Here is a 23,062-nt window from a genome sequence, read left to right as displayed (position 1 = left end):
CTTCTTCCAGACAGTATATTACTTGTCATTATTGATTCTTCCTGCAAGAATAGTCTCAAGGTCTGAAAACATATTTCTCAAGAATTATCATAATATTTAAAACACTCAACTAAACCAAAAATCCTTTACAAGCCAGGAGATCAAGTCTTATTAACCCAAAAGCCAGACACATATTTAAGTCATTAGCTCGTATCAGTAAGAAATTTTCTCCCTTCCCATCTCACAGCTCCAGCTGCTTGGCAATGACTCTGAAAGACCGAGAAGGATGCAGATAACTCACGCAGCTTTTATCACATTAGCCACAGTCTGCAGTTTGCATAATCATTAGCTTTGAAGTGTATTAAACAAAGGAGGACATGACCTTACAGTTGATATTTTAATCACACCACATAAAAACAATTTTTTATCATACATACTTTATTGAGGCCACCAAAGGAGATGCTATTCAGAACTGCTCAAAACACAGACAGACAGAAATTAACACCAGTGCTGCACAAGCCCAGGGAAGCTAGACAGTGACCACACCACCAGTAGGGTTCCTGCTTTTAAATGCAGTCATCAGACAACTCCCAACATGTATGTACCCATCACTTTGGCTGGGCCAAGCGATCAACAAGCAGCAGAATGTGTGCATAAGTACCAGACTGACAGTAAAACGAAACTGAAGCTTTATGGTTTAAAATAATGCAGTGTAGTGTAGCTTTTCTTATTAGCATAGATTGTTTATCCACATCTATGTTTAGTATAATAAGCAGTTATCTCTTTCGAAACAGAATTTGGGGGAAGGAAAATAAGAGAGATGACCTGGCATTCTTACAGTGACATCTGGAAATGGAAGGTATTTTTTTCATACAGGAACCCGTCCTACTTGAATTCTGTGTTGTTAGAGACCTTCTCCAGCATAAACCTCCTTTCTAATAATGGTACTAAGGTATTTACAGTATAAAAACATATATTCCTAATGTGATTGATACAGTTTACTTACATCCCTGGCATTGTGTACTGCTTTAAATTTTATCTTTGCACTTGGTATTTAAGACCCAGACTTTACAGTTATTACTGAATTATGGGATTAATTTGTTCTCTTTTGGTGCTTAGATTCATTATCTCCAGCACAATTTTCAAAGTAGTTTAAGGAAAAGGTTTGTTCTGTCAAGTAATTTAAGATTCAGAAAGCATTTCCTTTCCTCCTGCAAAAATACTTGTTACATTATTTTCCTACCACCACCAAGTTCCAATAACCCTTTTGCCATTCAGTTCACAAGACTAGCAGCGCTCTAAAGATGAGATTTAAAACCCAAGAACTGAAACAATATTTCCAACTTTAAGGTAACTATTCTGGTGTTTCAAGCATTTGAGTTCAAACAGAAAGTTACCACTGATCACAACTGGCTATGCAGGTATCACTCCCTACCACCACTACAGTGACCTGTAGCCAGACATACTGACTGTACAGAGTGTATAGAAAACAAAGAATAATAGATATTTATTTTTAAAGCCAAGTTCACACACTAATTTTTAACATTATTTTGAACACAGCATACTTAGATGAGTCCTGAGTACAGGACAGATGTACCCTGTATCAATTCTTATTCAGCCTGCACTTAGCAAAGGCGAAGTAATGTATTGCCTACACAGAACATGGTTTGTCAGAACTACTGTAAGAGGCATTCAGCCATGCCTAAAATGTCTTCATGGCTGAGGAGCAGCCCAAAAACAAATTTGAAATTTTGAGGAAAAAATCCCCACAAAACCAAAACATGAGATGTGTTAGTTGAAAAGGACTTTAAAGAGTCCAGAGTAGCTAGATCTCAATGTGAAGAGTCCTAACAGCACTAAACCCTCTCCACTGATACATTTTGTGATACACAAGATTAAATTTTGAATTAAGCTATTCATAAACACACTTGCAGAATACATTTCAAAAGAGCTATAATAACACTGCATTCCTAGAACTCTGCTAGACCACCTAGGAGAGAGAAAGAGACCACCATTTGAGAGAAAGAGAGGGGAGGAACCAAGAAGAGACCCAAGTCTTAAGGGAAGAACACAAAACCACACCACTCCAGCACACTCCTGCAGGGAGCAAGTCACTCGGCAGCTCAAAGCTGCGTTAATCCTAGGCCATCTTTGGAATCGACTTCAGCCAGCAGTGCTGTAGTTAAACCATTCAGTGGGCCAACAGACATGCAGCTTATTCTGTGGTTTCAACAAGTGTGAAAGCAGATGAGTGACAGCTTCATGAATATTTTCACATACCTGCGAACAAATCATTCACAGAACATGGCAGATAGGGAAACAGAGTCAAAGCAAATTTAAAAACTCACTCTTAAACTCAGCTTGAGAACGTGAATATATAGGATACACAGTCTTGTAAAGATGAATTTTGGAACTCATGACTGCATTTATTAGCAAACTCAGTATTGCCACACTCCTTCACTTTGTATTAACTCTTAAGTTGCCTGTGTAATTCTGCAGATGACCCATGCCTTAAAGAAAAAGCCCACAGTCATTCTTCTTCCCTCCCTCTCACAGCCATTACTCTCCACAGCAATTCACCAAGCCACAGTAATTCCGAAAAATACAACGGGCTTAGATATGAAACATGAATCCAGTCCAAGAATTCATTGCCTTAGTAGAATAAAAAACAGACAGAATATGAAAAACTATCACAAAATTGATGATTACTTATTCTCTTTTAAGTGTTAGCACCTGTAGGACTGCAGCTTTGTAGCTTTACTTTTGAAACATGCTAATTTCTCTGAAAGGCTAAACTACCACAGACACACGTTTGGCTCAATCCATGCTATGGCATTTTGGCAAACATCTCTCACCTAAGTAGAACCACGTCATTTACCATCAGATTAAAACACTGATCACCCAAAACAACGAGACAAGAGTGGGTGAATCAGGGAGCGCAGGTGATTGATAACATGCCTAACAGGGAAGTTCTAAGCAGCCCTTCAATACCAAGATGTGTGGAGCATTTGATATCTGAGAGAGCTGATCAAAACAACGCAAGGTGGTGCAGGAAGAAGATAATTCAATCCACTAATGAAGTGTGACGATTCAGGTGCTATTTAATTTTTTTGTTTTGGTCACTCCGTTTTCTTGCTCACTCTCATGAAGGTGACCGGGAGCAGTAACACACAAGGATACGTGCACATGATCCGTGCCTGTTCCCAGACAGACATCCAAGTCTTCCCACTCGGCCACCTCACAGCCGCAAGAAGCGCATGTTTGACAAGTTTAAATCATTTACCTATGGATTCAGCTGCTCACATGGGAATCCGTGCGCCCTACTAACACATGGAACGTTAACCAGGGTTTGTTGAAAAGGCAAGTTTTGACACCGGTGCCTCACAAACGCAAAAACAAACCCGAAACTGACTTAGCAATTCAACGTACGGTTAAAGATCATTTAACTCTTACGGCTTTCCAGTAACACAATTACCTCGACAAACACAACTTTACTTTTTTTCTAGGTGCCAAAAGGCGAAATACTCCGTATATACATCCAGTCTGCAGAGAACTGAAGACGAAAAAGGAACCAGTTTGTCACTGACGGGGACAGACCCTCAAACATCGGCTTCGGAAGGACAGTTCCCGTAGAGCAGCGACCAGAAAAGCCACACCGACCTGCACGACATCCGCCTCTCCGGCACGGAGAGGTTTTTCGGAACTATCTCTGCCGCCACACTTACCCCAGCGCAACTTGCAAACAAACTGCTGGTGCCGAGGCGCAGCCGGCGGGGAGCGGGGCTGAGGGACGCGCGAGCCGCCTCCTCACCAGCGCACGCCAATGAAGGGACAAGAAGCGACCAAACACCTGCAGAGGTTCTGCGTCTGGTTTCCCCACCCCCTTAAGTTCTGTGACCGGAGAAGAAACACCCCAGCTGCCCACCGCTGCCTCTCCCCTCAGGCGGGCGCAGCCTGCCGCCCCTCAGGCACTAACGGAACGCCGCGGAGCGAGCTGGCGGCCCCCCACATCGTCGCTTCCTCCAGCCGCACGCGCGTGTCGGAACGGAACAGCAAAAAAGCTTGTCTCCATTTAAGGGACGAACCGGAGCCGCCGCCCAGAACACACACCTGCAGCGAAGGGACGAGCGCACTCACCGGCCCGGAGCCGCCGCCACGCCACGCCCCCCTCCCCCCCCCCCCGCCGCTGCACCCGCCGCCTCGCGCTCCGCCGCGGGTGTGGGCTCCCCCCAGCCGCCAACGCCTGGCTAGTCTCTGAGCCGAGCCCAGCCCCGCCCCGCCGAGGCTCCGCCGGCCCCGCACTCCGATTGGGAGTTCCCGCCGCCTTCTCCCCCGCCCGTCTCCGCCCCCCATCCCGGTGTCGCGGTGCATTGTCGGCGTTGTAGTCGAGGCAGGCGGACTACAAAGCCCAGGGCCCCGCACGGCTGCCGGTTAGTTCCGGACAACGCCTGGTGTGTGGTAACAGCGGCGAACGCTTCCTTCTCGCAGGCGCTTCCGGCGCGGCGGTGAAGCCCCCTCGAGAGCTTCGAGGGCTCCGTGGGTCGGCGGGAGGTGAGGTGCTATGTCGTGCCTCGCCGCTGCCCTTTCTTCCTCGGTGTATGCCCGTGGAGAAGCGAGGGCGGACGGAGGGTGGGGAGAGTCCGCTGGTGTGTTTGCGTAGGGCCTGCCTCGCCCTTCAGGGCTGTGCCGCGTTAGGAGCGTTAAACTCTTCAGCATCGGGGCCTGGCTGAGGGGCGACGGGGAGGGGTGGACAAGGCTGGCGGGGGAATGGTAGGGGCCGCCAGTAGCTCCCACCGCAGGTGAGCGGGGCCTCGGGCCTCGCCGTGTGGGGCAGGCGGAGGTTGTCCTTTCCATTCCCCTGCCTGCCGGGGAGAGGGTCCGGCCCTGCCGAGCGGAGGACCTGTTTCCTCTCGCCCTGAGGCAGAGGTGCACCGGGACGTGGGCTTGTCCTTCTCCCTGCCCTTCCCGCAGCCCTCCGTGCCCCTGCGCCAGCGCGTGGTTTGGGGCCCTCCCTTCACTGGGCTTGGGGGAGCGGCCGAGGAGGGGCTGCCCAGTTAAAGGCCCCTCGGCCTGAGCCGCCCCGCGCTGGCTGTTGGGTCCCGGGAGGGAGGCTGGGGGGCACGCCCGGGCCTGGGAAGCGTAGGCCCGGATGTGCAGTATTTTTAGCTCGTCCTAAGGTCGGAGCGGAGGGAGCGCTGTCAGGTGGCTGCGGTGAGCGGCAGCGGGGCGGTCAGTGCTTCCTCAGGTGGGAGAGAGAAAAGGGCATCTCCGCTCCTTCCCGCAAACCAGGAGATTTCGGGGCTGCCCCCCGCCGCAGAGGGAAGCGAAAGTGCCTGGCAGGGAGAGCAAATACCCTAGGCTCTGCACCTTTTAGTGACTGAGCAGTTTGAGGAGACGCTCAGTGCTTGAGTGTTCCATTAAGCTGCTCACTTAACTGGTGAGCTTGGTTGGTTCCTTCCCTGTAGCTTGCACATACTGGGCCACTGGCTGATGCCTGAAACCTTGGGCCAGGTTTGTGCTATTCCTGTCCAGAGGAGCTACTTGCCCTCTGGTATTTGTCTACTCGTTGGAATGTGTTTCTCTGTTTGAAAGTGACTTACCTCTTGGTGTTTCATAGAGTAATAGCTGTACTTTAATACTCCTAAAGCAGGGGGTGAAGAAAAAAACAGGGTTATGCTGTGATTATAAATGCTAAGAACTATGACCTGTTTTGGTTATCCTGCGTAATAATTTTAATGGTGCTAACTAGTGAAACTGGGACACAGTTCAGGAAGCTATAGTGGTGGGCACACACAAGACCTAAGTGTATTAGGACAGGCTAAATTACTTCCATTTTGAAGCTCGGCATTGCAAGAGAACACCAATTAATTGTAAGCCCGACTTCAGAGCAGGGTTGGGTTTTGGTGCTTTAAGTTGATATAATTCTAAAAATAGTTACCTTGGGTTTATTGCAAGGTCGTGTGACTTCTGAATTAGTCATCTGAATTACTATTACAATAATAAAATGCATAAGCAATTATGCTTTCTTTGTCAGAGTGAAGTCAACTGTGACTATCATATGTTCATTCAGACATTTGAAAACTATGTATTCCAGTGAGAGGCATTGAAAAATACTTTTGAAACTTTAATGCTGTTTTTTCATGACATTCCTTTTGTTAACTCTCTAGTGAAACTGCTGGGTGTGAGAGTTAGTGGAATATAAAATCAGTGCAGTAGACTTTGGGTGGTTTTCTCCCAAAGTTTCTTGTTATCTCTACTGATCTTTAAAATACAGATATTATCGTAGCAGTTGATCTGTATGCCAGTTCCAGTGAGTTCAACCATACTGCCATGAAGTCCCCTGATTTTAAGAAGAGGAAAGTAGTTCTGTATCTGAAGCACAAAGCCTTTAAGCTTTGTACCATCTAGTGTACATTATACAGTGGGAAATAATTGCAGTCTCTAATAGAAATACAGCACTGGCAGGTAAGCTACCATCTGACAAGGAAAAGTAGAGTATTTCCTTGATTTCTTTCAAGTGTGACCATTAGTAAGGTAAAGCAAACTTAGTTGCCAAGCGATGTGTGGGATACGCATATACTTAAAAAAGCACGCTCTGCAATTTTTTACTTCTGTAAAATTTGCAACTATAATTAGTGAGTTACCTAAACCCCCTCCTCCCATGCACATTGCCCTTACAAATAGGAGCCAAGCTCTTTGCCTCAGAATTCAAGATTGAATTCAAGCTGCTGTTTCACTTCCCCCACTCTTCCCGAACTTAAGTCACTTTTTCTTTTATCTTAGGGGTCTCAGATCATATTAAAGGTAAAACCTCCTGAATGATCACTTCAAAAAGTGCAGCAGAACTTCCTGGCAGTAGAGGTAGCCTATTCTAGCAGGAATAGAGCTGTGACTTTTGCTGAAGCCAACTAGTGAACTAATCATTGTGGTAGATCACAGCCTCAGGCCTTGCTTCTCTTTAGTACTGTTCTGAGAAAGAGTATTAATGTCTGAGTGCTTAAAGTTTTCCAGATATAAGGTAGATGGAGCCTGGAAGAGGGAATAGAGACATCAGTGTACAGGTAGATCTACTGCTGACAGCTGAAGATTGAAATCCTGCCAATTGATGCCTCATTTCTGTTGGTTTAAAACTCTTTGAAGGTTGTAATCATGAGACCTCTCTCTTGTCTTTACAAAACTGTTTCAAAAGAGAGTGTTAAACAATTTTCATGGATGCTTTGCTTGTTTTCACCCTGGCCCATGAGCAGACGTGGGCTGTGTAGTTGTATTATGGTGGTTATAGTGTTATGAAGCAGCTCTGTAGTTCTGCTACTTGATTTCAGTGCATGACCAAAAGTTAGTTGGTAGATGACACTGATTAGAGAAAGCAAATTACCACCTTAGCTACTGATAGCAGTAGCTGTACATTTTGGGAAGTATGGTGGGGTTTGCTATTTGCCCTTTTTGGCTTCCAGAAAGGTTATCTTAATGTAGGTTTTCTACTGATGAAGTTCAGTTGAATGGTTTAAAGTACCTTTGGGTGAATGTGGGGGGATATAGGTCTATTGAGGAATCCTTTCAAATTGATTCCTGATCTAAAGCATACCTGTCTTCTCAATTTTTAGCTGGGATAATGTTGTAGTGCTGGAACGTAAAGGTTAGAATGTAAGATTTATGCTGACAGTGAAAGGATATTCTCCATGTTAGTACCCCTCTTGAAATTCAGCTTTATGTGCTCGAAAGTTGAGCAGCAGGATTGTTCTAACTGGCATCTTAGCATAGTTTTCAAATTTAGATTCTCTTCAAATTCCATATGTCGTTATGCACAATCTGCGATGGTTGACTTCATGATGGAGCACGAGGCATGATTCTAATTGCATAGAAAGATCGATCAGGCTTGCATGCAGAAGTAAATATTTGGCAGTATCCTGCTACCTTCTCTTTGCCTTCCTCCTCAAGCTAATTAACTGGTTTGCCAGCAGAGTAACATCTTTTTTTCACCTTACAGTGATTTGCCAGGATTTTCTGTGCTGTTCTAATAGATCACCTTCTCCTGGAATCTTATTCTGTCTTTTCTTTGAGAAAATAAAAAATCTCAGTTGGCAGATGAAACTAGGGTGAACTCGCCTCAAATGAAAGACTCTTTGAGATTGTAGTGAAATGAAGGTAAGCTTTGGGAAGACAGTGTTGCCATAAAGCTTGGCAGCTATGCAGATGGCTGCTTTTGATCACATACCAACAGAAATACTGAAAGCTCCTACTTGCTGCATTAAACTTAGGGCCATTTTGAAGGTAACTGAACTTTCTAGTAATTGATCTAAATAATAGCGCAGAAACTTCAGTTTTCATGGGGCTTGGGTCCATAACTGGGTTTGAGAAGTTCTTAAATATGTGGTTTTCTGTGGTTATGAGAAACCAGGTTTCTGTAATGCAGATAAAACTGGGAGTTGTCCCAGTTATTCAACATTAGCAGAGGCTCCAGCACATCAGAATTTACTTCTGAAAGAGGTACAGTTGATCCCTGATTGCAAAGACAAATAGGATCTACATCTCCCTAGTTGCAACCACTTGTATTCTTTGTGTTCACATAAATCCAAGGTTCTGTGTTTGGTTTAAAGAGTGTCACTGTCTGGTAAAGAGGTAATAATAGCTAGAGTATAATTGTTTCTGTATGAGGGATTTAACTGTGCTGTGGGTTAGTAACACTAGATGATAATGAGTTCTTCATGGTAGTCCACAGTGTGATAGGTGTTCATCATAGAAATCCATCATTTCAGTTAGTATTTCCTTTTCTTTGTGGACATTAATTTAAAACCAAAGTAATTATATCTAATGGTTCTTTTGTCCTTTTTTTTGCCCTTCTTCCTATGATCACAAGTCTTTTGGGTAGACTAAAACAATATTAGATGACCTCATTTAACTGTTAAAGACCTACTGTGAGAATACAGTAGTCTAGATAAAAACTTGCAGTAAATCAATCTGTGAATGCTGTCCTCATAGGTGTTAGTGTAACATCTTGCAGGAGTACGTACATATTTTTAGTGAACTTCCAGAAACACAGAATTAAACAGTAAAGTAAACAGCTCTCCATCCACTCTGCCCTGTACATGCCAGCATCTTTACTGCAGGGAATCTGCATGTATAATAAATGGGACAGCTTGTACTTGCTGTTGTGAGTGAAAACTTGTTCAGACAAGTTCTCTCCCCCCATGACTAGACCTTGAATGAATTTATGTAACTCTGAAACAAGTTCTTTAAAGATATTCAACTTTTTAGGAAGGATGAATATTCACTTCTATTCTTCCATGTTCTTGACAGCTGTAAAATATCTATGGCTAGGTGATTAAAAATGTGAGAGAGCTAATTTTTGTTGTTCCATCCATGTGGACATCTCATCTATACAGACGCCTTCTAAAGTCGCAGTAATCCTCTTCTGTGGTCATAGGAATCTGCTCGCGTGTATCATGATTGAGGGGTTGGGACAGTAAAACAAAGATGAGATTTTGCACTGAGTAGTCCATGTCAGAAGGCTTGCATAAAGAGCTGTTCCTGTGGTCATGCTGAATTTGTCTCTAAAACAGCTTTTAACTGTTGGCTGTTTCTGGAGCATCACCCTTTCTTCACTTGTCTCACTTTTTGGGCATACTGATACTGCTTAATCACATTTCAGTTGAGACATGCATGATGTTTGTCATCTGTGCTGACTAATCAATAACAAATTTGACTTGTATAATTATAGCTAAACTACTGTGTACCTGCCCTGGGAAAAGAAAAATATCTGTTCTTTTGTTTAAACAGCCTAGAGTTTTTTCGCCAGTGCAGAGCATAATGAGGAATATAGCTTGAAGAAAAATCTTGGCATTTCTTTTTATCTCTTCAAACTATTGGGAGGTGAGATTGATTACTGTAGTAGCTTCTGTTTCTTAAGTTTCACTTTTTTTCACTTGTTACTAAAATATCAATAAAATCAATACATGAACACATAAATGCCTGATGTGTGGAGGTTGTTAGGAGGCAAAAACCTCCCTAGTGTATTAGGTACTGAACTGTTAATCTCCTTCTGTGTCTCTATTTCTAACTTGGACTTTAGCTCTTTAAAATTCAGTTATGTTATAAAAAAGACTTTAAAGGAATCTTATGAACAGAAAATATAGGAAGCTGTAACAAGTATTTTTCATTAACTGTAGGGTGATGCTTTTTATTTTCCACATAGTTTCTGGGTCTGAGCAATGATCACTCCATGTTGGGTATGCTGAGCTGGACTGGGTGGAGAACTTCCAAAACCTGGGTTCAGTTACTGGAACAATAATTTTCCATTGAGTTAACATAGCTGTTGACACACCCTGAGTGGAAACATGACTTAAGACTTTTGCTTATATAAGGCCAAAGATGTAGTACTTGGAATTCAGATGGGTAGAAAGGAGGTACTGATCTCCAGCAGAATCACAGCTTGATGCATGTGCAGAACTATGGAGTATTTTTAGGTAATCCTAATGTTACTGGTTATACTGCATCTCTATGGGCTTTGGGTTTACAATATGCAGGGCTTTTAAAGCTTTTTCTATGAGTTGTCATAAAGCTTACACTACTGCTGATGAGTGGTGCAAGATTTTTGTAATAAATAGCAAATAAATCAGTTCCATGAGAAAATAAAATTCCATAAGGACTTAAAGTGAAATATCTCTTTGTAGTCCCTTACTCTCTAAAATACCTGTTCACTTAGTAGGATTCTGGTTAGAGTTTTCAAGTTACATGAAGTAGTCATTCCATATTTACTCAGTTCATTGCAGAATTCCTAACTTCTAGGTAGTAATAAACAAATGCTCTGTGCCTTTTCACTTTTGGATCCTGTCACTCACAAGCAATCACAATTGTGTTTTATGTGTTTGTTGTTTTTCTTCTCACACAACTTAAGGACAAGATATTTTCCAAGTTCAAGTATTCTTGCACAACGAGGAAAAAGAAGAAACATTTCAAGTGAATGAGGAGTTTTTTGCTTCTATAGTGTTTTCCTTGAGAAGTGGGTCTTTGAATGAGGATGACAATGGAAGAGATGAAGAATGAAGCAGAGACCACTTCTATGGTTTCCATGCCTCTCTATGCTGTTATGTACCCTGTTTTTAATGAGGTAAGCTATGTTTTGTTTAGAATGTACTTCCCAGTGTAAAGGGATTTAATACAATCACAGTAATAGGTTGCTTATCTCAACTGGGGAAGCTTTGGGCCTAACACCATCATTGTTTTATCTTCAATTCTGTGAACACTATTTCATGCTCATCACAGACTGCTAGTTGTCATGGATCTGGTCTTTTTTTCCCCCCCTTACCTTTTGCAGAGGTAAAAGGTAAGAAATGTTAGGCCTGTCATTCTATGGCAGGGAGTAGTGTACAATTGAACATGTACCTGTGAACAGCTATATAGATTTTAATTTTACTGCTAATGGAATATTTAGTTTTTTTCTGTGGGTAATCAGGTTGCCAAAACATGCTCCAAACCTTCTGTCAGACTTCTGCTGACAAATGCAAAATATTTCCAGCAATATGTTTGGTTTATGTTTTTATTTTGGGGTGAAGTCTTTCCTTTGGGATTAAATTTTATAGTATCTTTTCCTCTGGTGAGACTAGAAACTAGAATGCTTCTGTCCATTCCCTTTTTCATTATGCTAAGGCAAAGCATGGGTACTTGACTTGTTTTGTTCTGGTAACATTAGAATTGCTAATAATTCTAAACTTTTATTGCAGCTAGAAAGAGTAAATCTATCTGCAGCTCAGACACTGAGAGCAGCTTTTATTAAGGTGAGAATTACTTTGTATTGAATGATCATTTAAAGGTATATCACTTATGATGGAGCTAAAAAGTCTGCTGTCATGTTTCCTTGTCTTTGAAGACTGCATCCTTGATCTGATAGTCTAAAAATAGTGATGAATTGCATGGACTATGTTTAAGATATCTGCAAATGGTGTGAGTAGAAATCTGATTGATACAAGCTTATTGAGCAATTTTGTCCATGTAGTACAAAAGTTTAAATGAGGAACCAGTGAAGGTAATAAGATAATAAACTTAGTTTAAATATCACAAGATTGTGTAGATGCTCTTGAGGAAAAGGCATGCAGCACACTTTCAGAACATTTTACAAAGTGAATGGTAATGGGATGATTTTTTTTGTGGATGAGGATAAGTTCAAGATTTGCATTTGCATTCAGCAATAGATGGGGGGGAAGATTCTTCTGACTTTCATATTCCTTAAGAATGAAAATGCAGGTGTTCCTTTATATACTGCTTCACCAAACTTGTGATATTCTTGAATTCTTTAAACAAAAATAATTGCAGACATGATGTATCTTAAGGTGTTAGCTGTACAACTAATACTTCCCTATTTCTATACTTAAATCTATAAGTGCACCTAGATGCCCTTATATAACTAAATGTTTTTATGACTGGTAGTAAGGAGCTAAGCTGAATGTAAATGTGAAAACTGAGATACTGTTGGAAATGGTAGTGGAAGCTAAAACCCCACATCTCATTCTTCAGCACAGCATCCCTTTTTTTGACAGCAGCACAGGTAGTGTGAATACCTCTCATGTTAGTTTAGTTTAGTGTTACTTCGACACATCATCAGTTAAAAGTTGTTTGTGGTTTTTGGTTGGTGGGGTTTTTTCCCCCCTGGAAAAAGCAATTCCAAGATGGTGTTTCAACATATGATGTGCTTGATAAGAGGCATGTTTAGAAAATGTCATCTTGAAGATGGGGAAGTAGCACCAGTGTTTGAGTGAATTGAATTCCAATGGCTATGACATCTTTGTCTCAAAGCTTACTGTTTATGGAAATACAACAGATCATAGAATTTAATGAAAAACTTTCTTACTTAAACTGAACTGAGTGGAGAAGCTTATTGGAAGAGTTTTTCATACAAAGCCGCTGCTGTAATCCAGGAAAACTGGATGTTGCTGTGGAAGAATGGTTTTCAATATAATCTATCACTTGAAAGCCATCAGATTTTTTCAAGTTTTTAGCCAACTAACTCTTGCAGTATTTGAAGCAAGTTTACATGAAAATCTGCCTCTGTTAGCAATATTCTGCCCTTACATATTGAACAATAAAAATGTTCTTTACCATGTAGGCTGAAAAAGAAAATCCAGGTCTTACACAGGACATCATTATGAAGATTTTGGAGAAGAAAAGTGTGGATGTGAACTTCACAGAGTCTCTTCTGCGTATGGCAGCTGATGATGTAGAAGGTAGTATCTTGTCTCTTAGGTTAAATAATTGTATTTTGTAATTGCACTCTTAACCAGGAACATGCATTTCTCTGTGCCTCTTTTGGAGCAGTTAAATCTTCCCCAAACCCATACTTGACTGATAGAAAAACATGTGTTTAGAAGGTTCTTCTGTTTATGTGGGTGCCTCGTTCGCCTTCGGCAATGCTAACACCAGAAAAATTATCTGTGGAGTTCAACATTCACCTTCCTCTTCTGTGATTCAAAGTAAAAGCAGCAGTTACACTGTCAGAAAAGGGAGGATACAGTAGGCTTTCAGTTATTTTAATAGTACATTTGAGTGTCTTCAGTGCCTCACTTCAAGCTGGAAAAAGAGCCCATCTTACAGCATTAAAGATTATTGTTGCACTGTGTCTTATGCAGACAGCATTCACTGCAGCTTTCTGGCCATGGCCTTTTTTTTTCATGCTGTTCAAATGTAACCTGGAAATACTGCTGAACCTTTGAAGTAGTTTCAAGCTGCCACTAGAGACTTGAGTAAAAACTAATGGTATCTTTAAATATATTCTTCTTGTTAGAGTATATGATTGAAAGACCAGAACCAGAATTCCAGGATCTTAATGAAAAGGCACGAGCACTTAAACAGATTCTTAGTAAGATTCCTGATGAGATCAATGACAGAGTGAGGTTTCTTCAGACAATCAAGTAAGTACTGTGCTATCTACTTTCTTGTGGATTGTGAGGTCAAACTTCTTATTTCAATTTGAATGTTCAGATGATTGAGGAGTCTGATCCTCACTCATAAATGAGTGGATGGCTTAAGACTTCTCACAAGAATCCCGTGTTACTAGACCAAGCTTAACTTGCTGATTCCCACTTAGGAAATCCTGTGTCACTGGTCTAGGTCTTAGCATTTAGTGGTTTAACATTTATTTATCCTTCTTAGGATAGCTGAAGGATATTACAGCTGTCTTTTCTTTGCCAAACAGGGACATCGCGAGTGCAATAAAGGAACTTCTCGACACAGTAAATAATGTCTTCAAGAAATACCAGTACCAGAACCGGCGGGTATGTGCACTGCCTCTTTAGACAGCAGTTTCAGCAGTCTAAGAGCAAGCATGTCCTTTTGATCCAGGGATGAATAGGAGAGCTTAACTGGTCAATGACATAATACTTTAATAAGGGGATTGTTGTTGTATTGGAGATCTCAGCAGTTTGCTAGGGAGAGGATGATTTCTGTGTCTTCTGAAATACCTCATGTTTGCTAACGTAATGCTTGCTGAGCTTCTATCAGCTTAACCTCGAGATTCTCACTGGATTCAACAAAATGTGAACTGAGACCTGATCCTAGTGTTTGTTTTCTTAGGCACTTGAGCACCAAAAGAAAGAGTTTGTAAAATACTCCAAAAGTTTCAGTGATACTCTGAAAACCTATTTTAAAGATGGAAAGTAAGTATGGCTTTTGTACTAACATTTTTAGATAATGAAAGGCTTTGGTGACTTAACAGGGGGGGAAATAGGACAAGCTTTGGGCTGTAAGCTACCTTTTTGTGGATTGCTCAATTTTTCCCTCACCTGCATTCTCAGACTGTCATGACTGCTTTAAAATACTTTTACTCTTTTTGTAAGGCATTTGAGGTAAAGAAAATCTGTGAAATGCACCACCATTCAACAATCGTACACAGTGCCAACTTCAAACTTGAATAGGTGAAGCTAAATTTCAGGGTTCTGTGTGGCTTTTCTTGGGGTGTCTATGAGGACCAAAAAAAAAAAGGTGCTTTATTGAAAAATGTAATCTACCTACTTGAAATGCTGTGCAAACACTAAATATCTGTGCAGTGTTTTCCTTGATTTGCATTTTTATTGTCCTCTCTTCATAGCTCCTTATAGTGCTTGTAGTATGATTAATCCTTTCATATTTGAACATTTTAGCCTTCAAACTGAGGTTTTTTTTACAACTCATATCAGGTTTTGAAGTCCCTGTTCTTCTGTATTTCACTGTAGTAACTGTTTTGGATGAGTGCACCCTCAGATTTTGATAGTGCCAAAGTGTTCTATGTGCTACTATTTTAAAGATGAGAAATAACTTTCATGTCTACGAAAGAGATAAGTTGAGAGCAGCTGTGAATACTACCTTGCTTCTATCAAAGCATTCTTTTTTTCCCTCTATTGAAATGGAAACTCAACTTGGTTATGATACCAGAATGATAGCTTTGATGTATAGGTAAGTTTTCACGTGAGCTGGGACTCTTGAGAGTCCACAATGAGCCAGCAGTGTGCTCGTGTAGCCAAGGCGGCCACTGGTGTCTTGGGGTGCATTAAGGAGAGTGTGGCCAGCAGGTTGAGGGAGGTTCTCCTCCCCTCTACTCCCCCCTTGCTGAAGCCACATCTGGAATTGTCAGGTTCAACACAGGGAAATACTGGAGAGAGTCCAGTGGGTACAAAGATTCTGAGGGGCCTGGAGCATCTCTGAGGAGGAAAGGCTGAGAGATCTGGGGCTGTTTAGCCTGGATAAGAGCAGACTGAGAGGGGATCTTATCAATGCTTATCAGCATCTAAAGGGCAGGGGGCGAGAGGATAGAGCCAGCCTCTTTTCAGTGGTGCTCTGTGATAGGACAAGAGGCACAAACTAGAGCATATGAAATTCTACCTAAATTTAAAGAAAAACCTCTTTGCTTTGAGGGTGGCAGAGCACTGGACCAGGCAGCCCAGAGAGATTGTGGAGTCTGCTTCTCTAGGGAGATTCAGGACTTCTCTGGATGTGATCCTGGGCAGCCTGGTCTGGGTGACTCTGCTTTTGAAGGGGTGTTGGACTAGATGATCTCCAGAGGTCCCTTTTAACTCCATACCATGCTGGGATTTTGTAAATTCTTGGATGGTTAGAAAACTCTTTGAAAAACCAGGGAAAGGATTGGAAGTGTTATGCATATACCCCAATGATTCAGAGAGAGCTAAACAGATCTGGTCTGTGAAGGGAATCCTGTGCTGCATACTGTGAGCATGAGCTAAAAGTGTTGGGTATTAGCAGCATTGCAAGAAACCCACACTAAGGCTTGTATTCATATCCTTGTGGATTCAGAAGTCATTTAAATTTGTGAACTCCATGTCAAATTAATGGTACCCTGCTCCCACCAGAAGATAACAGCACTGAACAGAACAGTTGTAGAATCAGAATGGGTTGGAAGGGACCTCAAAGCTCATCTAGTTCCAACCCCCTTGCCATGGGCAGAGACACCTCCTAGACCAGGTTGCTTAAAGGTCCATCCAACCTGGCCTTGAACACCTTCATGGTTGGAGCATCTACAACTTCTCTGGGCAGCCTGTTCCCCCTCATCCTTTGCAAAATGCCCCTCTCCAGCTCTCCTGTAGCCCCCTTCAAATACTGGAAGGCTCAGATGTCATTACTGAGCTGGAAAACTCAGTGACATCCCCCCCCAAGTCTTTAACAAGTATAACTAAAGTAGCCTGTCCTTTCATGTGCCTCTGTGCTTGGTATTTCTTGAGAAAAGAATAGCAGACTCCAGAATTACAAGGGGATGAAGTGTTCAGCTCTGAAAGTAAAAGGCATTTAACAATCATCTGCTTCACTCTTTCTTCTAGCTAACTAAAACCCCAGAATTAAATGATTGAGATGCCAATGGTGATTGAGAGCCAAAATCTTTACATTCCTGCCAATAAGCAGTATTTCTAGGATACTGTTTGCCAGCAGTAAGCTTCAGATAGATCATGATACCCAACATCAATATTCACAGACTCAAAGATTGCATTTGGTTGGAAAGGACCTTCAAAGGTCACCTTGTCCAACACCCCTGCAGTCAGCAGGGACATCTCCAACTAGGTCAGGCTGCCCAGGGCTGCATCGTCTGGTCTTGAATGTCTCCTGGAGGGGACTTCAACCACAGCCCAGGGCAATGTGTTCCAGTATTTCACCCCCCTCGTTGTGCAGAACTTCCTCCTAATGTCCAGTCTAAATCTCCTTTGCTCCTTGTCCAATCTCTACAAGCCCTTCTAAACAGTCCCTCCTCAGCTTTCCTGTAGGGCCCGTTCAGATACTGAAATACTGCTCTAAGATCTTCCTGGAGCCTTCTCCAGGCTGAGCAGCCCCAACTCTTTCAGCCTGTTGTCATAGGAGAGGTGCTTTAGCTCTCTGATCATCTTGGTAGCCCTTCTCTGGATTCCAGCAGGTCCATGTCTCTCTTGTTTTGGGTGTCTCATAGCTGGACACAGGACTCCAGATGAGGTCTGGTCAGAGCAGAGGGCCATAATTGCCTCTCTTGACATGCTATCCACACTTCTTTTGTTGCAGCCTAGGATGCCATTTGCCTTGTGGGCTGCAGGTGCACACTGCTGGCTCATGTCCAGCTTCTTGTCCATTGGTACCCCCAATTTCTTTTCTGCAGGGCTGATCTATCATCACCCCAGCCTGTATTGATACCAAGCATTGAAACACTTCCAGTTTGCAGAGCCTGAATGATAGTGTGTTTAGCTATCCACCTATGATGCTGAATTAACCGAAGGGCATTTCCCTGCAGATGTCTGAAGCAATGTTTTTCTCTTTCACCAGGGCAATAAACGTGTTCATAAGTGCCAACCGACTAATTCATCAAACCAACTTGATACTGCAGACCTTCAAAACTGTGGCCTGAAAGCTGTATATGTGGAGAGTTGTACTTTTCAATGGTGGATAGGGTACCTTTATATGTAAATTTTAAAAAAAAAAAAGTTTTGACTGTATAAATTATCAGCCCCTGGTGAGGGGCCCTGATGCAGGATTTTGAATGGGATTTATTGCCATCTTACACCATATTTTTGTAAAACATTGTAGCTTGATCATAATCTCACGAGGAAGATTTTTGGTTTTGCATCACTTTTTTTTTTTTTTCTTTTGCTATTATCATTCTCTTCAGAATTATAAGCCAAAAGAATTTACGCCTTAACGTGTCATTATGTAACATTCCTTCTGAGAACTGTAAATATTTGGTGTTCTGTTTCTGACAATTTTAACTTGAAAGCGGGGAGGGGGGGAGAAAAGGAGTGGGGAAAAAAAAAAAACCCAACACAAAACCAACAAAAACCACAACAGAAAACTGCAAGATTATGTATTTAACAACGTTGGTGGCAAATACTCAATAAATAGTTTACATCTGTTAGACTGTCTTTTTGTATGTCAACAAAAATGCAGAGCTCATCTTGCTGGAACTGCAGAACGTTCATTAAGTAGGGAAAAAATAAATGATTACAATTATTTGGGTGCTTAGAGCTCCTGGCAGTTCAAAACAACATAGCAGAATGAGGGATTTTCCTTAGAAATTGAGATGATTTTATGTTTTTTTGGCTGTGATCTAATACTAGACCAGAATCATTCTATTAAAAGATAATTTGACAAATTGGTAAAGAATCCCAGAAGTGAGAGATGCTTTTGGTTTTGATAGAAACTAAATCTCGCTTCTTTCTTAATCTTCTGTTTGGTGGGTTAACAGGTTTTACTTTCTAGGCTACTCCAAGGTTTTGAGCAGGGGACTGCTTTAAATATATGCAGCTGACTATGCAGCAAAGGGTGAATTTAAAAGGTTAAGATAAAAGGGGTTTATCTTGGTACCCTTTTGGGGAGGGAGGAGCAGAGAAGATAGAACTTTTCCAGGTAGAACTAGTGATGTCTATACTATGCATGCCCTAAGGCAACTCTTTTTTTCTTCAGGGACTGAAATCATGTAAGGCCTCAACTGAAAAAATGTCTCTGTGTAGATGGTTAAGAACTGCTGGTGGACAGATTCAAACTATTGTTGTGACTTCATGGTTCTATTCCACGAGCTCTAATGAATACCTTGCATGCCCCTTTGAAGTGCACCTTGTTTATTTTGAAATACTCTTTTTATAGAACAAACCTCTGAAAGTTTTCAAAATATTTATGTGGCCATAACTAGTAAGTTTAGGAAAGAATGTGAAGCAGTTTATCAATCTGCACAACATGTTGTGGGAAGATCACTTCAGACTGAAAGAGCACAGTTGCTACCAGACTGTTCCTTGTTTGAGTACAAATGGTGAAGAAAAGGCACATCCAGACTATTCTTGCACACTGGCCTGGTGCTGTATTGCTCACTTGGGGCAAGTGCCTTATCCAGAGTACAACAGCTGGATCCTAGAATTTGGTTATCTGCTTAAGTGATGAAAAAGGGGAAAATGCTGTCTGCAGCCCTCCAAAACAGCACTGGTGTTCTGCCATCTGTCTGTGCATGGAAATGTTTCCTTGGTGAAATCACTGAAATAGTGAAATATAACAAATGTGAAGGAGAGTATGATGTAAAAAAAATTACTGGGAATGTATGTTGTGAATTTCTTGGTTATAAAATGGGATGTGGTTCTTAAAGCTTGTTGTTCAGGCTGTTTTCTGTTGTGACAGTGGTGTGTTGTGTATACCAGGAAATTGAGCTTAGGAACATGGCAGAGGGAGGCATATACAACCTATAGTGAAAAGTTTGTTAGTCTTTAAAACGTGGCATGCTAAGCTGTCACTCCTTGGAATGTGGCAGGAGAGAATGTTAGCTACTGAGGAGGCAGTCTGGATAAATTGTAGTATTTAATTTGTATCTTTGAATTCTGCAAGGAAAAAGATGAAGTAGTTCTCCTTATGGATGATGTTACTTCAAGTGTAGCACTAAAGGGCTTAATGAAGACTGAGGTAGAAGAAAGAGAAAGGCACCCAGAGTTTCTGGCACTTCATTTGTCTTAATGAAAAGAATGCTTAGATCTAGTGAGAGTGTACCAGTGTCTGTAAGAACAGACAAGAGCCTGGGTTAGGGTTTGTGAGTTGGTGTCAATTCCAATAAAATGCTGGTTTTTCTATCTTCTTGTGTTGAGAGGAGCAGTAGCTAGTGTTGCCAGTCATTAGTTGAATGATACCATGTATCTCTCTGCAGGTACAGTAAAATAAAAGTATGACTTGAGTCCCAGACAGGATGTTGTGTCATGTCCTGCAAACTGTTTCCTTGAAGTTAAAATCACAGGGTATCAAGAAATAAACTGTTCCTGTTCATCTGTTCTTCCTAAACCCTCTCTTGGGTGAAAGGTACCAAGTATTGGGCTAAGCTTCAGGTAGTCTGGCCAATATGTTCTGTTTCATTTGTAACCTTATTGTGATTTCTTTTTGTTACCTTTTGAAAGTAATGGAAAATTATTAATTGTAATTGATGTCTGGTAATGGGAAAACTTGAAAACTGATGTCTTCAGGTCACACTCTTCTGTTGTGTGCAGTGAATCCATATCTAGTGGTCTTACAGACTTTAATTTCCACTGACTATGAGCTGGAGCAGATGTCTGTCAAATTTTATTGTGGTTTTGCACTTTATTCAAGTTACTGAGTAGCTGAAGATGAGTTTCTCTTGAGGATTTCTACTACAGCAGCTAGTGTTGCAAAATACTATTAGAGAATTTCTGCTGTGAATGTGGGTTATAAACTGATATGATAATGTTAACATACAGAAAACCAATCTAATAAAATAAAACTTTGTATATTTGTTAATGAAGCAAAGCAATGTCTTAATCACTTGTTTTGATCTTTCTCAGCCTATAAAGACATGAAGAACAGCTTAGATGGGCTTATTTCTGGTTAGAAGTTTTGTGGCTTGATACTAATAAAAAGTTTTGTTTAAAAGTGTAGGTTGTGGCAGGTGCTCAGCTTGTTATAAGCTTTATCTTGAGTTGACACAGTGGTAAGTATGAAATTTCAGTGTTCTGGTGTCAGAACTTCCATTTATTCAGACTGTTAAGAGGAGATAGTATCAGTCTAGAGCTAAGCATTATCTCTTCATACAATCTAATCTCAATTACCACTGAAGTGTTCCTCTTTAATGCTCTTTTGGGCTCTTTCTCTGTGTGAGCAGAAGATATGCCTTGTTTATTCTGCAGGTGTGATCTGCTGTCATTCACAAAGAGACTGGGTATGCTTCTCTGAATTGGGTGGGGAGTGAAAAGAAGGTTATCTAGACAAGCTTGCCACAAAGTCAAGGTTTAGATTGTTCTGTTAGGGAAGGGAGATAAAATGAATGTAACAATGTGTGGAGTATTAATTGGATTTGGTACAGCACCAATTATCACTCACCTTTGGAGTAGGCACTGACAGTTCTGCTTGAGAACATTGTTTTGCCATGCTCAGCATGGTTCATCTTCCCACAGGACTAACCAGTGCCTTCTGAAAGAAAGGTTTTACAGGAAGTTCTTGGGAGCTCTTCCAGCTTTGCATAATGATTCAGTGCATTTGTTCACTTTGTCATTATTCACTTCAGTGTTTTGGTTTTCTTCATACTCCTCTGGGCAGATGATTCTTTGAGAAGAGACTAGCAGGAAATGTGTTTCAGGACAGAATAACTTCCTCACAGCAAACTTAGCACTGTAAAGATGCTCCCAGGTCACCAAGTTTGGCTTCTTGTTGCAGAAGTTAAAAAGTACCACGTAATGTTGGTCATAAATCTGTCAAGTTCCATTTTTAAAACTAGCTTTTGTCCTCATTCCTCTTGTTAGATGTCATTTTAAAACAGGCTGAAAGAAGAGAAACCTACCTTCAAATATGGAAATTTAATATGCTGCATAAATTTAATTTATGATGAAGAATTCACTAACCTTGTCCACAATGGATTTTTCTCTTTTCCTTTCATCTTCACTTAATCTTGGGATGAACTTTATGGGATGAGCTTTGGCTTCATTTCTTAAGGATCCACAATCCCAAGTTTTTGGTACCTCTGAGAGCAGCAGAGGTACTGGACAATGCTTAATTTGGTTCTTTGAGGCTCAGACAAAACAATTTGTCCTCCTGCTTGTCTTGCAAGCTTGAATTTTGCAACAAAATTCATTGGCAGTGGTGCCTGTAAGGCAGAGGAGGAGGGTTTGGCTCACCTAGAGATTTCTGTGGAAATGATTTCTCAGCTTCTCTGTCCCTCTTTCCTGCCTCACAACTTGGTTATGATTTTGTAGATGTAGTGCTTGATTTCTGAGACAATTCAAAATGCTTCTGGCTAGGTGCAGTGCACAGCAATTGTTTGCAGGATCACAGCAATTGTTTGCAGGATCACAGAATCATAGAATTGTTTGGGTTGGAAGAGACCTTTTAAGGTCTTTGAGTCCAGCTGTTAACCCAACACTGTCAGGTGACCAGTAAGTCATGTCCCTCAGCATCAAATCTCTTCTCAGCATGTATTGCATGCCATCCTTACAGGTATTTTTGCCAGATCAGTGCAGGTGCATGGCTTTTTCTAATGTTTTCTGTAAGGCTGAGGAATGCAGCTCAGCAACATTTGAGGTACAAGAATTATTTGTGCCTGCACTGCAGTCATCATAAAAAGCTCAGGCTGTGGTATAAGGCTACCTGGACACTCTCAGTATAGGATTATATGATAAAGGGTTTAATATTTTTCCCTTTCCTGCCATCTTGCAGAGCTGCTTATCACAGGTCCAACTGTTAAGATCAGTGAGACTTCACTTGGCAGCATGTCCAGTAAAAATCAGCAATTTAGGAGTCTAGTGCTCCAGGAAATGCATTGTTGGGAAAGATGAATTTGGTCAGACATTTTCAGTTCCAAGTGTCATTGGTTAAACTTTGCTATTCCTTTGGAATCGGGTTTGTGCTGTTGAAGTAATAACCAAGGTGGCCATGGAAGGAAGTTCAGTTGTTGCTGTAGGGACTTTGACACTTGTGAGCACCAGTGGGAAAGGAAGAAAAGACTGAGTGCTGTGAGTGTTTAGACCTTTCTTACTCTAGAGTCAAAAGTGTTCTATTTACTGAGAGTATTCCGGGAGGAGAGACATTTTCTTCCTTGTTCAGTGCCACACCTCCATCACTGGAGACAAAGGAAGCAAAACAGATTTGTTTTTTTTCAATGGCTGATTTCTCATGC

At 41.4% G+C, this 23,062-nt stretch overlaps 2 protein-coding genes across 6 annotated transcripts in view; one reads left to right on the top strand and one right to left on the bottom strand.

Annotated features, from left to right (window-relative positions):
• Positions 1-4,153, bottom strand: part of SERPINI1 (serpin family I member 1) — a 58,947-nt gene extending 54,794 nt beyond the window's left edge. The window contains exon 1 of one of the 4 annotated variants that reach the window (XM_068144942.1): positions 4,090-4,153. The gene's annotated coding sequence lies outside the window, so the exon portion shown is untranslated. Of the gene's footprint in view, positions 1-3,704; positions 4,033-4,089 lie in introns of those variants that run through there. The other 3 variants (XM_068144945.1, XM_068144943.1, XM_068144944.1) reach the window with 3 other exon arrangements.
• Positions 4,154-4,375: 222 nt separating this feature from the next.
• On the top strand, positions 4,376-18,325 carry PDCD10 (programmed cell death 10). 2 transcript variants are annotated; one of them, XM_068144941.1, is made up of 9 exons: positions 4,376-4,530; positions 9,757-9,849; positions 10,874-11,086; positions 11,700-11,753; positions 13,079-13,196; positions 13,754-13,880; positions 14,165-14,243; positions 14,542-14,624; positions 17,740-18,325. In XM_068144941.1, the coding sequence occupies exons 3-9, from the start codon at positions 10,991-10,993 to the stop codon at positions 17,819-17,821; spliced, it is 639 nt and encodes a 212-aa protein (XP_068001042.1). In that variant the 5' UTR covers positions 4,376-4,530; positions 9,757-9,849; positions 10,874-10,990; the 3' UTR covers positions 17,822-18,325. The 2 variants fall into 2 exon arrangements, with proteins under 2 accessions (XP_068001042.1, XP_068001041.1); XM_068144940.1 differs by lacking the exon at positions 9,757-9,849.
• The last annotated feature ends 4,737 nt before the right edge of the window (positions 18,326-23,062 follow it).

Source organism: Melanerpes formicivorus, unplaced genomic scaffold (assembly GCF_026170545.1).
Source record: "Melanerpes formicivorus ecotype bairdi unplaced genomic scaffold, bMelFor1.0.p_v2 SCAF_12, whole genome shotgun sequence".
NCBI lineage: Eukaryota > Metazoa > Chordata > Aves > Piciformes > Picidae > Melanerpes > Melanerpes formicivorus.
Note: the sequence above shows the minus strand (reverse complement) of the source record. Positions and strands in the feature narration are given on the sequence as shown.

Coding starts and splice junctions, on each gene's coding strand:
- PDCD10 (XM_068144940.1), top strand. CDS start 10,991: ATGAGGATGACAATGGAAGAGATGAAGAATGAAGCAGAGACCACTTCT. Junction 13,881..14,164: donor AGGTTTCTTCAGACAATCAA/GTAAGTACTGTG, acceptor TTTGCCAAACAG/GGACATCGCGAGTGCAATAA. Junction 14,625..17,739: donor ACCTATTTTAAAGATGGAAA/GTAAGTATGGCT, acceptor CTCTTTCACCAG/GGCAATAAACGTGTTCATAA.